The following is a 15,657-nucleotide window of genomic DNA, read 5'->3' as shown; positions in this document are numbered from 1 at the left end:
AGAGAGTGAAAACCCTCTCCTTGTCACCTCAGCACCTAAGAATGTTTTTATTCTATTTTAAAAAAGTTCAAGAGGGTAATAAACTCCCGAAAAAAAAAAGTGTATTGCTGGAACTTCGGCCATAGATTGAGGGAATACTTATGCCTTATCCCCTAATAAAATCAACCAAACAATCCTCAAAGTTTCATCATTTGTTGTGGAAACTTGTTACAACAATAATTACACCTCAATCTCGAACAAGTAAGATCTATCATATGAATTTTCTCTTTCCATATGATTCTTATTAAGCTCACTCGCTAATATTATGCGAGAAAAATGTAAAAACTACTAAAAGTTCTGTATGATTTTTACAAAAAATATAGGACGAAAAGTTAAAGTGCTAACATGACTAAGATACGTTTTCAACTCATAGCTATTGCCTATGTAAATCTTTTTATTCTCTTAGGTCCTATCTTTAGCTAAATTTGCATTCCAAGAGATTGGTCTTTCGAGACAATTTCCTTCCAAGTGATTTTATGTCTACTTCATCCTCTTTTGCTACCTTCATTCACTATAATTTAACATTTACGAACTGGAGCATTTCACAATCGATGTACGACACATGACAACACTCGATACGTGACATGTTGAAATTAAAAACCCATGCAGTATTGTATTTCTAGTCCAAGAAAATGACGTCAGTGTAAATTACTAATCTATCGAGTGTACCTCATCCCTTTTCAGTATATATATACACTCAGTTTTCTTTTTTCTTTTCTTCTATCTCCCATTATACGATTGACCAATATGGAACACTCCCTGCAGTATCTTGCTAGTGAGAGTTTTTCATACAGCTGGTTGTTGAATGAAAAACCTTCATCTCTTGATGGCCTTACAAAATCCCTTAATGAAGATCAAATATTTTTGGCTTATTCGAAGAGATACTTGGAATTAGAATCCCAAAATTTCAACTTTGATATCAGTCCTTTTTCTGACTCTTCTTTTACTCTTGTTCATGCTGATGAAATATTTTCAGATGGACATATCATGCCCTTGTATAAAGAAACAGTATGTAATTTTGACACTTGTCCAATATCTTCAACTCCTCTCACACCCTTTTCTCCATTTTCTACTAGAAATAGAGAAGTTGATTTTATAAAGAAACAGAGGAAAACATTTAGTAGAATCTTGTTCAAGAAGTTTAAGTTCCTTTGGCTGTTCTGCAAAAGTTTATGTAGTTCAAGAAAATGTGCTAAAGTTGATGACCTTGAGAGAAAAGTTTTGGAAATTGATTGGGCTGAAAATGCAAATAAGAAAAGAAATGGCAGTAGAAATAAGAGTATTCAAAAAGTGAAAAGCTGGAGAAATTCACCAGAGGCTTCTCCTATTAGAAGTCCATCTCATAGTATAGAAGTTTCACTTGATAGGGAGAATACAATTTCTGAGGCAATTCTGCATTGTAAGAGATCATTTGGTATGTTAAAAGAACCTGAGCTTTCAGAAATGGGATCTTTATGATTGATTCCTTAAAATCCAAGCCAAAGAAAAAAAGACAAGCTCGGTGCACAAAGCATCTCGCATTAGTAGGATCAGGAAAAATGTTGCACTCCAAGGGGCCAGAAAGTGCAACAAATATAATGCTTATGTGTGTACTTTATCTTTTATCCCATTTCTCCGATTGTGTATATCAAGATTTCATTCATATTTGGATTTTGTACATTCCAAAGTGGAAAAAGTCATACTCCTCCATCCAAAAAGGTTGTTTTTCTTTCCTTTTTAGTCTATCGTAAAAAGATTGACATCTTTCTGTATTTAAAAATAATGTAACTTTATGAGGTGATTTACGACCATACAAATATCTAATGCTTGTTTTAGACCATACATTTCAAAAGTTTTTCTTTGTTTCTTAAACTTTGTGCTAAGTCAAACTAAGACAATTTTTTTAGAACGGATGGAGTGGGCAGTAGGGGCAAAGCCACAGATATGGTTACTGGTTTTGTAAAATCAGTGACTTTGACTCAAACCTTGTATTAGTGCAAAAAGTATATTTAAATTATTTAAATAATATATCCATAATCCAATAAGCAATATATATATATATATGATCCAAAGTCCATAAACAAAAAAAATCCTGGGTCAGCCTTTTATTCGCAGGACTTGCTATTTAATAGGGTATCTTCTTTTATGATGCAATTTTCTATGTATTTTCCTGTATTGTACCATTTTGAAACCTCTGTAGTATTTTATTAGTACCATATTATCAGCGCTTGAGATCCAGATATTCTGGAGAGAAGAAGTTCCATGAAAAGTTGGCAAAATGAAAAATGGTGGCAGCATATGGTTGGGATGTAAGAGAATCTATTTGGAATGTTTCTTGATTTTTTTTATTTTTTTTTTTATGGTGAACATAGAGTTGGATAGGGCCCTCGGGCCCCTCACATTGTCTCTTTTTTTTTTCCCTTACTTTTTTTGTACGGTTGTGTTATTGTGACTAAATATAATATTCTAGGGTCATTGAATTGGAGATGATTTCACAATTCAATATCAAACTAAAAAGGATAAATTCATAGAACCTTCATGGACGCAATCTTTTGAATCACAAGTGTAACGCCTCATGGATCACGCTTACCCACGATATGTCCATCCTTATCTCCCTCTACTCTCCCTAGAAATGAAAACAAAACCAAAAATAGGCACGGACACACGAGGGGTGGCGGGAGAGGGGGGGCAGACACATTCGAAAAACCACTAACTTTAATGTTGGTCGATGGTGGTGACGATCAGTAGTGATTGCTGGTTATTGTGATAATGGTTGTTAGTGGCTTGGTGATGATTGTAAAGGATGACTAATTATGGTAACTGGCAGCAGCGGTGATTGTTGGTGGTGGGTGGTAGTAGTTGATAATGATGGCGGTGGTTAGCACCCACTAAAAGTGGACGGAATAGGAGTGAAATGTCACATAAATCTTTAAATGAGTACCATATTGATAATATTAAGAATTTGCTATAGATCTTAATCATTCAGATCTATTCAGGCAATTAAGTGATTATAAAATATGGAAAAAGATGAAACACACTTAATGATTGAGACCTAAATGATTAAGCTTATGATTTAAAAAATGAAGGCACTTAATGACTATGATCTGAATGATTAAGATTGAGACATTCATTAAGTATAAACAAACGAGACCTAAGTAACCTTTCTTTGTCTCAATTTAATTACTTAAGATACTTTCTTTTTAATTTATCCTAAAAAGAATGTTACTTTCTTACTCAGAAACAATTTAACTTTAAGCTTCCCTCTCACAAAGGTAAGGGTAAGGTGTGCGTACATCCTACTTGCCCAGATCCCACTTGTGAGATTACACTACTGGGTATGTTATTGTTGTTGTATTTATAGCCATGATGCGGGAGTGGCCTCGGTGGAAGACAAGATGCGGAAAGGAAGACTGAGATGGTTTGGGCATGTGAAGAGGAGAGACACAGATGCCCCAGTGCGGGAGGTGTGAGAGGTTGGCCATGGATGGTTTCAGAAGAGGTAGGGGTAGGCCGAAAAAGTATTGGGGAGAGGTGATTAGACATGACATGGCGCAGTTACAGCTTACCGAGGACATGACCTTAGATAGGAGGGTATGGAGGACTCAGATTAGGGTAGAAGATTAGTAGACAGTCTGGTTTATCCTTTCATATTAGTAGTCGCAGTATCGCGCTATAGTTTCTTGTGCTTTGATTATGCTACTATATGTTAATTCATGTACTTTGATTATCTTATTTTATCTGTAGTAGCTACTGTCCCTTTGCAAACTGCTCCATCATGGCTTAGTCGCTTTCGTTAGTTGCATTTCCATATCGCTTTGAATTTCTTGGCACAGTCGTCCTACCTTGATAGGAGTAAGGTCGGCATACACTCTACCCTCCCTAGACCCCATATTCTGGTATTTCATTGGGTTGTTGTTGTGGTTGCTGTTGTTGAAATGATTTAAGCTTCTTTGAGACCTTCAAAAGTCTTTTTTTTCATAATATCTCGTACGTTCGGAGTAAGACCTGAACCATGCAACGAATGTCATGAGACTTGATCCCTAAGAATCTTGGATGTATGTGAATGAATCCATGAAAATTATGTTATTAGAAAAGGTCAACATCAAAAGTCGAAGTGAAAGTCGCTCGTAGTTAAGTTTTTCAGAATGCATTTGAACAAGGTCCAACTTCCAGTGAGTGTTCTAACCTATGTATTTGGAGTTAGGGGGTGATCCACCAATAAAATTAAAGATCTTAGAGTCTATTTTCTAACACCGTAAACCGTTCATCAATATGATGTCGAAGTAAAACGTTATACGCGTTTTATTACGAACCTGCGCAGCGCCCAATTGCATGCGGACACATGACACCTCTAAAGTAAGTCATCCAAAATTATATTTTTAAGTAAAAACCTTTGGAATTCATTTCATAACTCATTAGAACGAATCTTGGACAACTTCCTCTCAAAATTCCTCTCCAGTTCTCCTCTTTATCTTCAAAGTAAGTTTAAGCTCGGGTTTTTCTTCCGCATTAACTACATTGTGCTTGTATTGATTCTTCTCCAATTATAGTTGTTCAAACATTACTTCAAGGTGAAGTAAAGTAAGGAAATCAGAGGATTTTGGGCAGCCAAGTTACAATTCTTTGTCTATGATCTTCTACGAGCTTGTATGAGCATCTAAGGTATGTTTTTAGTAGGACCTCACGGGACGGTGATTAGAAACCGTGAGTTCAAGTTATTATAGTTTATAAAAATAATTAAAAGGGATTGTTTTCTTATGATAAGGATTTTGGTAGCTTGTGTTGAGATTGTATGTTGTAAAAGGTGGTTGAATTATAACCTCAGGAGCTCGTCGCTCTTCGATTGCTTGACGATATTGTTGGTATAGCTGTAGTATGTTGTGGGGTTGTTGGTATGACTGTTATGTGTCATTGGACTTTTGGTGATGTTGATACTAGCCCGTCTTAAACAGGTTAAGCGATTATTGGAAAGATTGATTCGTCGTATTCTTTCGAGGGTTGAATCAAGGTATGTAAGGCTATTCCTTCTTTTGCCTCTACAACACGACTTCCATTTATTGTTTCTTTATGTGAGCTATGATGTATAAAGTTTATGAAAGCATCGAATCCATGTTATAGATTTCATAGGTCTAATAGGAGATACGTCATGTGTTTGTGAGTTGATATTTCATATGGTTGTTCCATTCTTAGGATCAAGTCCCAAAGTACCGATATATGGTTATGGTACCTTATGTATGATGAATTATGTGAATAGTTTCAGGTGATCGATAATGGATTATAGATAGTTAATTAAGGTAAATCACATGGATAGCTGCAGGATTACCATTATTAGGGTAAAAAGCATACTTAAGATAAATCATATGGACATAGCCATTTTGGCTCTTTCACGAAAGTATGATTGTTCAAGGACTAGAGTACAAGTTCTGAAGGTATCAAATGAGAATCATAGAGCAGTAAGTGCAATGTCCATATCGTATTCATCTTCTTCGACATGAAGCTCTGCCGTATGTCGATTTTCCTATATGCGCTCCAAAGAACGAAAAGTCGTGAGTCTTCTATAGGTATACCGTTGTTCCTTCCATGTGATAGTGTTCCTATCACACTGAGCTTCCATATGGTCTTGTTGAACCCTTTGTCTAGTCAAGAAGGTCAGGTTCTTCTTACGATAAATCCTTATGTCGTTGGTGAACTATCATCACAATTTAACAATTTCATCTGATCATGTGAAAGGCTCCCCTAAATTAATGAACAAAGGTTCCAAGTTTATTATTTGTATACATTTATATATGTTATCCGAGAATGGTTATCTGCAGTTCTTCTTATGAGAAATTCATAGCTTATATGTAAAAGGAAATGTGCCCACAAAGGAGAGACTTTATCAAATCATGTGTAATATGTTCAAAAGACTAAGGAGGAGCTTCGTATTGTAAAGTAGTTATTTCCCAAGTGGTTGTATGTAGTTATTACCCTTTATGACTACTTTTAGGTGCTATGCAAGACATGCCATTCTTGATACAGGCCATACTTGGCATACTATATGATAGCTTACGATTATATGCCACAGGCTATACTCGGCATACTATATGATTGTGTACGGTGATACGCCATAGGCCGGGCGCATCACATGTCATACTTGGCATATTATGTAATTGCGTATAAGAACGAGTTAGATATCTCCAGAAAAGCAGTTCATGCATTGTACCTCTTTTCTCAACTTATCCATTCATTGAGGAGCTATTTGATGATTTGAAGCATCCCCATTCTCAAATGACTTAATCTATGAAGCTCAGACAACGTTTCAAGGATTTAGATGACATTACTGATTGCATATTCAACTCCACTCCATGAATTCTTTTTAAATTCATAAAGAACTCAGTACACATACTTTAGCATATCCATCAGGCTTATGTTGTCTCCTGACAAGGAGTGATGACCAGGTTCTTCGATTGTTTAGAATATGATTGTCCCTTCTTAGATACCTTTAAAAGAGACCCTTTTGAACTTGGTTGAGTTTTAGTAAGCAACTCAGCACTTAGCGCAAGGGTAGTGGTAATTAGCCTTTGGATATAATAGAGATTTGCTTGACACTTCAAAGATTTTAACATCGTCCTTCCTAACCTTTATGCAAATCCTTGATTGCACTGGAGTAGGGTGCCTTTTGATGGTTTACAAGTTTGCAAACACAAAGGATGATTTTCCTTATTTGTCATCCCTTCATTCAGAACTTTTTTCCATGAGGTGGACATCCCTCTATTTTCTCCTCTGCTTTTGTGATCTCAGTTCCTTTTTCAGAGGACAGCTCACAACGAATCTCCAGAAACAGGATCCCGAACACACATTCATTAAGCACAAGCCTAATGAAAATACCACTTGTCATCAGCAAGAATTTCCCTTGTTTTGTCTTCAGCACACCACTTGTTGTCATTTTCTATTGATATCATGTGGACCTGGTCCTCCAGACTTTATATCCTGCTCATTTACATCATCCATAGGGACCAAGTATACATTTGTTGACAGGATATGATTGGCTATGTTGAGCTCCCTGTAGCTAACCCTGCTTACTACACTTGCAGTTTGACCCTTCAGCATGGTATGCACATTCAAATCCATAAGAGAATGTCTTGCTGACTTTTGCTCACATACATAGTGCATTATCTCTTCATGTTATCACTCGACATACTCCCACCTTTCAAGGCCTTGAGTGAGATAAGATTAACTATTTCTTCAATTTTGTGCTCAGAGCAGTCGCATTTACCAACCCCTTGTTGACTATTGCTTTCTCACTCTAACCCTCTCATCCAATTACTTATAGAACTTAGGAACCCAAACCAGTTTGGGTCCCAAGTAATGATAGAATGGATGAACTTGATGTCTCTTCGCACAGACAGGTAATAAGCTCTTCTTTGTTCGAGGACCAAGTCCCGGTCGTCTTGGTTTGCTTTCAACATCCTCTCTGTTTCTTCGTGCTGACTGAGCTTTTTCTTTACTTAAGTCCTCAAAATGACCAGCATAATCACAATGAGTCCAAAGCCAGTCTTCAGATCCAGAGATACATTTTTCTTCCTTGACATTCTCATCTTCTGATCTTGCCATAAGGGCAAAGTTAGAGTTATATCCTGAAGCTTCGTTATCAGTATTCATCATGAATATCTCCCTTGCATCCCTTCCATCTTTAGATTCATCTGAGAAGTCTTCCCAAGCAGCTAGAGCTTCTTCGACCAAGGTGTCAGCTTTCGTTTTTGAGCTAAGCTTGTCCTCAGGTACTTGGTATTTCTCTTTTTCTTCTCTGACATTTCTGTTGCTGCTTCCTAACTTTGACAAGCCTTCAGTGATGTGTATCATTTCAAACTCATCTCCACTTGAGTCACTTTTCTCTTTTGATCTGACACATTTCTTCTTATTCTTCTTCTTCTTCTTCTTCTTTCTCCTTCTTTGCTCCTTGTTCTCTTCATTTTTCCTCTTTAGCTCATAAATCTAGAGGTCACTGATTAGTTCATCGAGTATTAGTTCTTCCAAATCCATGGATTTAAGGATAGTACTAGTTTTTACTTCCCATGAAATTGGCAGCCCCCACAGCAACTTGCGAACTAAGAGATGCTCCTCAATAATTTTACCAAGGGAATGAAGTTCTTCAATGATGGAAGTGAATCTAGTGTACATATCACAAACAGACTCACTTTCCTTCATTTTGAAGAGATCATATTTTGTGGTAAGCGTCTCAATTTTGAGTTGCTTTGCTCTACAAGATCCTTTATAGACATTCTTGAGAGCATCCCAGATTTCCTTTGCCGTTTTGCAAGAAGCAATGAAATTATACTCTTCTGACCCAAGATTGCGAATAAGAATTTTCTTGGCCTTGATATCCTGTTGTACGGCTTCTTTGTCAGTATCACTGAGTTTCTTCCCTTCTTTTGGATCTGACTTTTCTTCAACCTCAGAATCTTTGGCAGAAGCATGAGGGCCGTCACAGATGATATACCACAACTTAGGGTCCTCGGTCAAAATAAAATCCGGCATTCTTGCCTTCCACCATTCATAGAATTCTCCATTAAACCTTGGTGGTCTTGTGAAAGATTCTCCTTTCTTCATGTTTGGTGAACTAGCCATGACGAGGATCCTTTCTAGGTATTACCCTTTTAGAAAGAACCTGCTCTGATACCAATTGATAGAACCTATGGGTTCACGCTTTGCTAGTTCACAGCCTGAAAGTTTACTAAAACAGTCTAAGGGACCAGATCCTTAAACTGTTTTCACAGATAATAATAAGAAGTAAATAAGGCAATTAATTTTACGTGGAAAACTCCTTGCTCAAGGGATTAAAATCACGACCTACCCCAATAGGATTTCCAACTTCACTAAACTGAGCAACTTTATATTACAATCTATTGCAACCTAGGAATTAAACTTTTAATCCCTAACCCTTACAAAACACCCATTGTAAGCACCTTTACAATAACTCTATTCCAAAGCTCCAAGTCTTGACTAACTCTAGCCACCGACTTAACTAATACTTAGCTAACTCTAGCTAAGACAAAAAAGTTACGAAGATTGAAAACTGTCCTACTATGATACTTCTTGCCAAGCAGTGTAGGAATATAAATTGAGAGCGTGAAACAAGACTCAACTATCCTAAGGACTTCTAATGTCTTCAGTGGCAGGAACTGGTCCCTCTGATTATTGAGATCTTGTTCTTGTGGGCACCTTGAGAAAGGTGGCCGCCATACTTGAGAGAAAAATAGCCTTTTTAGATTTGCAAGTGTTAGGTTAAACAATACCAACATGTTGTATATATAGTGGGCCAAGTGAGGAACATGTGAGAAGCATGTGACCATGGATAGGGACCTTTCATCTTTTCACATTGGCTGCAAGTTTGACCTCAAGTATGTTGAACCTGTGCTACTGCAGTTCTGCCAGTCAGAGTAGTGCACACAGCTTTTCCAGCTGTCTTGTTTCGTATAGTGCCCAGGGGACTTGATCAAGGACCTGGTCCTTGGTGTGTTTGTCAAATCATCAAAACTATAACACATCATAACTCATCAATAATGTTACGCCACTGGCCGTACTCGGCATACTTGTAGACTACTGTTTCATATGTTACATACTCTATATGGTTCATTTGCTCATTTGTTGCATGTCTCATATGGCTCATTTGTTCACAAAAGAAAGGAAGAAGGAATCAAAGGTATAAAAGTCCCTAATGCTAGTTTACAAGTTACACACCCTCTGTGACCCTGATGCTAATGTGTGATAATTGGCTTCCAGAATTAGGTGTAAACATAATGTACAGTAATCTAAGTCTAACAAAGTATATGATCCCAAGGCGTTATGGTGAACGATCCAAAAACATTGTTACAGATAGCAATCCAAAAGGAGCATCAGAATGATTCAAAGAGTTTTAGAATGACTTAAGTACGGTAAGATGTAATATGTGATCCTACAAGTTATTCTTCAGTTTCCTATCGTATATCGTTGTTTCAGTTTTATTTGTCTCTTATGTGAGTTTCAGTATTTGCAAATGCTATCATGTCTGTCTTACATACGAGTACAAATCTTTTTGTACTCACGTCCTTTTTTCTTGGGGCACTATGTTCATATTGCAAGTTCAGATACTGGTTGGCAAGCTCCCACGCTAGATATTTCGGACATTCAATTGCGGTGTTGTAAGATCCATTTCTAACTGGAGCTGAGTCGAGTATAGTATTCGTATTGATGTTAGAGATTACGGGTAGGTTAGGGCCCTATCTCGACAGTATGATAGTTGTATAGTTCTAGTCATTGTAAAGATTTCATAGACATACATTTGGGGTCACATATATGTTCTCTGTTCCGACGATCATTTGCATATATACATATGCCTGTGGCATTGTTCATGTGTTCTTAGGTATTTGCATAAGTTCTCATATAGATGATTCGCTCGGTCAAGTTAAGGCACCGAGTGTTGGTCCGCCTCACCAAGGTTTTGCAGCGTGACATTTTTCTAATAGACTCGTGCTCAATAAAATATATACACCCGTTAAATTGAGACAGAAGGAGTAATATCACTCCTCCCCCACCCCCCAATCCGCCAAGCATATCCTTTCCTGGATTTCTATATAGTATGTTCAATCATATATGCTCCTCCAGGGAAATAAAAGATATGCTCCAATACTTGTTGTTACTATCGAGAGAATGAAGTTGTGAACTTGCTCCGGACAATCGTTGCTATCAAGAGTACGCACAAGTTAAGAAGAAGGCACTGAACTGATCATGAAAGGGCTGCTAATCTTCCCCATCTCCTTAGAGAAACTATTGCCTTACTTGTTGACTTGAGAATGACTACTCAATCGTTAAAGTTAAGAAGCAAAACAACAGGGTCCCCTTTGCTAGGAGAAAAAACCATAACTTGCGGCATCACCAATTTGTTTGTACAAAATCCATAAAAGTATGATCAAACTACACCAAATTTTTCCAACCAAAAAAAAAAAAAAAAAGATGGCCGATGGCTGACGCGCGAACGCCTTGCTGTTGAGCCGTGGGAAATTCTAGATTTTCGACTGCTTTTCAACGGCTTTTCCCGTAGAAATTGTTAATATTTCGTACTCGTAGTATTTATTTGGATAAACCTATACTCGTTTGGTCTATGGGATAAAGAATATTCATTCGATTGTATTTTGAATCATTGTACAATTAATCATGTATTATTTTATACCACTAACAACATGGGATAACTTATCTGTGTATAGCTTATACATGGATAAATCACAAAAAAAGACAAAATTAACCCGTTTTCCTACAAGCTTATGAACAAGCATATAAGGTATTATTGCAAACTCATTGGTTTTTAGTTTAAAAAATAAACCAGTACTTTTAACAATACCGTGCATGTTCAGTCTCAGTGCAATGAACCAAACATCCAATAAGAATGAATTTGCTATTATTAATTCATGTATCACTTGGCTTCGAACCAAAATAAGCATTCCTAAAAGGATAATTCAGAAGAAGATCATGACTTGAATCAAATAGACAAAGTTTCCTTGTCTGTCTTGGGTTCATTTGTTTCAATACTAGTACTATATAGAAGAGACACCACACAAGGTGTGACTTTATCACTTTTGAAATTTTGAATGCATACACTTAATTCGTTGCATTTGCGTTTTTTATGGGTCCAACAACTTTAGACATTCTACTTGTCGCGCTAACTGTTTTTTTCCCGATCTTTGTCTCAATTACCAACTCATTTGCTCACTTCCAATGGTGCTCCTTGAAACACGGATTTGTTTCTCGTGGAGGATAAGGTACTATTTTTCAGATAAAGTTCTTAAGTCATAACTAATCAAATACTCCATCCGTTCACTTTTAGTTGTCTAGTATTCCAAAAATAGATTTTCACTTTTACTTGTCACTTTTAGCATATCAAGAGAAGACAATTTTATTTTTTCTGTTTTACCCATAGTATTAATTACTCACTTCAAATCATTTTTTCCAATAAAAATATGCACTAATTAATATGGCACATTGATAAATTATGCACTTCATTTATAAACAGCGTGAAAAGTCCAAAGTGGACAAGTAAAAGTGAACGGAGGGAGTCTTTCCTTTTTAGTCTGTCTAAAAAAATGTCATCGTTCTATATTTAGAAACAATCTAATTTTATGAGATGATTTATAGCCACACAAATATCTAACACTTGTTTTGGAGTACAAACTTCAAAAGTCTTCCTATCTTTCTTAAATTCCGTGTCAAATCAAATGGTGTCATATAAATTGAGACGAAGGGGTATGTTGTCTTTAGCCATTGAATAGATGTAAAGTATGTTATGCACCAGAGTAATCTTGATCTTACAGTAGAAATATATAAAATATCGAAACACATCACATGAAGTTCACACCATTCTACGTTCGAGAAAACATGTTTTTTTCGGTATTGGAATTACATAAAATTTTGGAGACAAGAATTAAGCTAACACATAAAATTCTATCCGCATTATTGCAACTTAATTTCAATACAAAAATTACCGTGAACTGTAATATGAAAGATAAAATAAATAAGTTGATATATATATAACCAGTTAAAATACACTAATAAAGATTTTTGTTTCATATATTCTCAGTGTATACAAGTTAAACTCTACTCCCTTCTGTTTCACTTTATGTCTACAAGAAAAAAAAGAATTGTGACGGAAGAATCCATCACAATTCCGTCACAAATTCGACTTTGTGACGGACTCTTGGTCATCACATATTCGCTCGTCATAAAACAATTGTGACAAAATAATGATTCTGTCACATAGATACGTGATAGATTTGAGACGGAATGTCCGTCTCAATTATTGAGAGATTTTGCTTATCCATCACAAAACATTTGGCATGATAAAGGTTAAATACGTCACAAATAGTGATGGAATAAAATAGACAAGTCCGTTACGAAATTAAATTTATTTTAAAAATAAATACTAATTAAATAGTATTATTTTATAAGAAATCAATATATTTAATAATTTTTTTCTAAATAATAAACTCTTATTTATTAGTAATTATTTATTATTAAATAATGATTAAGATATTAATAATTTAATTAAAAACTATCTCCAAAAGGTTTCCCTCCATTAAACTAACCACTTACACTACATGTTTCATTGTTTTTCGATATGGGACATTTGGTTTGCCAAATTTTGTGACGGAAAGATCCGTCACAATTTCGTCACTAATTGATTGGTGTAGCAGAATATTCCATCACAAAATCAAACTTTTTAAATTAAAGTTTGTCTTGTTAAAAAAAATTGTGACGGAATCACAAGTCTGTTACAATTTTGTGACAGAATTGTAACAGAATCTTACTTTTGTCGTAAATTTGTGATAGAATTGTGGTTCTGTCACAAATTTGTAAGTGAATTGTGACGGATCATCATGGCCGTCACATATTCTGTTCACATTGATGAATTCTGTAATAAAATTTTCACAAATCCGTTACAAAATTGTGATAAACTTGTCCATCACAATTTTGTATTTTTCTTGTAGTGTTAAAGTGTTTGAGGACGAAATTTAAGTAGAAAACAATACTTTTTTAAACGTATGATCTTGAACTTACCATGAGATTTATTTGGCCATAAAATCATGTAATTAAGGTTAAAATAGGAAGTTTAGTTTTAAATTTATATAAAAAGATGCTATTCATTTTGAACAGACTAAAAAGAAATGTATTTCACATAAAATGGATGAGAGTTATATTTGTTTTGACAATTAACAAATGAAATGTAGTTGTGAGGTAACCGGGTGTGCTATGTGCACTACAAGAAAGTAGAGATACGACGACATTATATAAATGTCATATTAAGCTGTTTAAATGTCACAAATTCGTTTACCGACATTTAATTTACATTTGCATCAAATGTTGTAAATTTCAATGTCGGGAATTTTCCGACACTTAAGTAAATGTCGGTAAGAAATAAACGACATTTATTTTCGACATATATAAAATGTCACTTAAATTTTTCGACATTTAGATAAATGTTGGTAAGAAATAAATGACATTTATTTACGACATATATAAAATGTCACTTAAAATTTTTGACATTTAGATTAATGTTAGTAAATTTTTTACGACATTTACTTGTGACCTTTTGTAAAGTGTCACAAGAAAATTTGACATTTTGGTCAGTATCAATATAACAAATTTACTACATTTATGAAATGTCGTATCCAGATTTACGTGAATGTCAAAAAAATTAATGACATTCTTTAAAAAAATAGCAAATGTCACTTTAGAATTTCAACTTTCAATTAATATATTTCGAATTTATATTTATTTTATCTTGGCATATTTATATTCAATTTGTACATTTATAATTGTCAAGCTTTACAAACATGAAATACATGTCAAGTAAACACCCCTTTTTATACCATAACCAAAGAACAAAGTAACAATATACAAGTACTGTGAACAAATTAAATAATGTCAAATCAAATGATTTGTTCTCTCTCAAATAAAATTCAAACCTAACTAAACAATTAAAATGGTGTTTCAAGATCTGACTACATCAAAATCACTCCTAATTCGAATTCTTCTACAATAAGTTTTTCAACAAAGCTTTATGAAACCATATCTCCGCAAGTCAAGCATTTCGTTGTCAATAATTGATCTCATTCTCTTCAAACATGCTGCACAAAAAGTTTACAAATAAAAAATTATAACTATATAATATAATAAAGAAATGTATTTCGTAATCTTCTTAAACTTACCCATTTCTTTTTTCTTTGTGTCAACTCCAGTCTTCTTGATTATGTTAATCTGAGAAGAACTATTAGATTTGCACATGAGAAATATCTAGATATTATAGCATTTCATAGATATATGACACATTATGAAGTATTAACTTCTGTGAGAAACATACCACGGTGGAATTCACTAGTGTAATCGGCTGTTTGATCAAAATATTAGGGTTTTTGGGGGCACTAACAGAGGGAGAACTACAATGGTAGAAACTGATAATAGAGGGATTTTAAAGCGCAGATAAAATAAAAAAGGGAGGGGCTTTGAAGCGGGAAGTTATTTAGGACTATTTTTGAAATTTGAAAAATTTCGCCGCTTATTTGTCTATTCATAAGCGGGAAGAATGGGATGGGTGTGGCGGCTGGAAAGGCTAGGTTTTATGGGATTTTTGGTTGGGCCAATTGGCATCCTTTTCTTGTATTATATCTTTATTTGCTTTTTACGTTTTTTATTTACTTTGTATATACAAGTACTAAATAACTGTAAATAAATCTAGTAACAGTTATGGCTAAATAATTACCTACAGAAAAGACAAAAAAGTTAAATAAATACGTTACATTAAATAGAATAGAACAATTAACTATTGTCGTGAAAATAAATGATATTCTGAAATATGTTTGTCAAAAAAAATAAAATTAAAGTATATATTTAGCAACAAAGATTAAGTCTAATTTATGGATAACTATAATTACATAGCTATTTAAACTATAACTAAAATTCACATGTAATACTTTTTCAATATTGAATTATGATATTGTTAGTCTTTATGCTCCCATTTTAATTATACTAAATTCTAAATTGTTAATGTTAATTAGATTTATGATAAAAATTTAAGTTATTAAAAATGGAAATATACCAAAACATTTTTGCTTATTTAAAGTGAAGTTAAAT

General features: G+C 34.6%; 1 protein-coding gene across 1 annotated transcript; it reads left to right on the top strand.

Moving 5' to 3' along the window:
* The first annotated feature begins 780 nt into the window (after positions 1-780).
* Positions 781-1,848, top strand: LOC132631624 (probable membrane-associated kinase regulator 6). The gene has a single exon (XM_060347298.1). The coding sequence runs from the start codon at positions 787-789 to the stop codon at positions 1,495-1,497; it is 711 nt and encodes a 236-aa protein (XP_060203281.1). The 5' UTR covers positions 781-786; the 3' UTR covers positions 1,498-1,848.
* The last annotated feature ends 13,809 nt before the right edge of the window (positions 1,849-15,657 follow it).

Source organism: Lycium barbarum, chromosome 1, assembly GCF_019175385.1.
Source record: "Lycium barbarum isolate Lr01 chromosome 1, ASM1917538v2, whole genome shotgun sequence".
NCBI lineage: Eukaryota > Viridiplantae > Streptophyta > Magnoliopsida > Solanales > Solanaceae > Lycium > Lycium barbarum.
Note: the sequence above shows the minus strand (reverse complement) of the source record. Positions and strands in the feature narration are given on the sequence as shown.

Excerpts from the sequence above, each read along its gene's own strand:
- LOC132631624 (XM_060347298.1), top strand. The coding sequence starts at position 787 with ATGGAACACTCCCTGCAGTATCTTGCTAGTGAGAGTTTTTCATACAGC.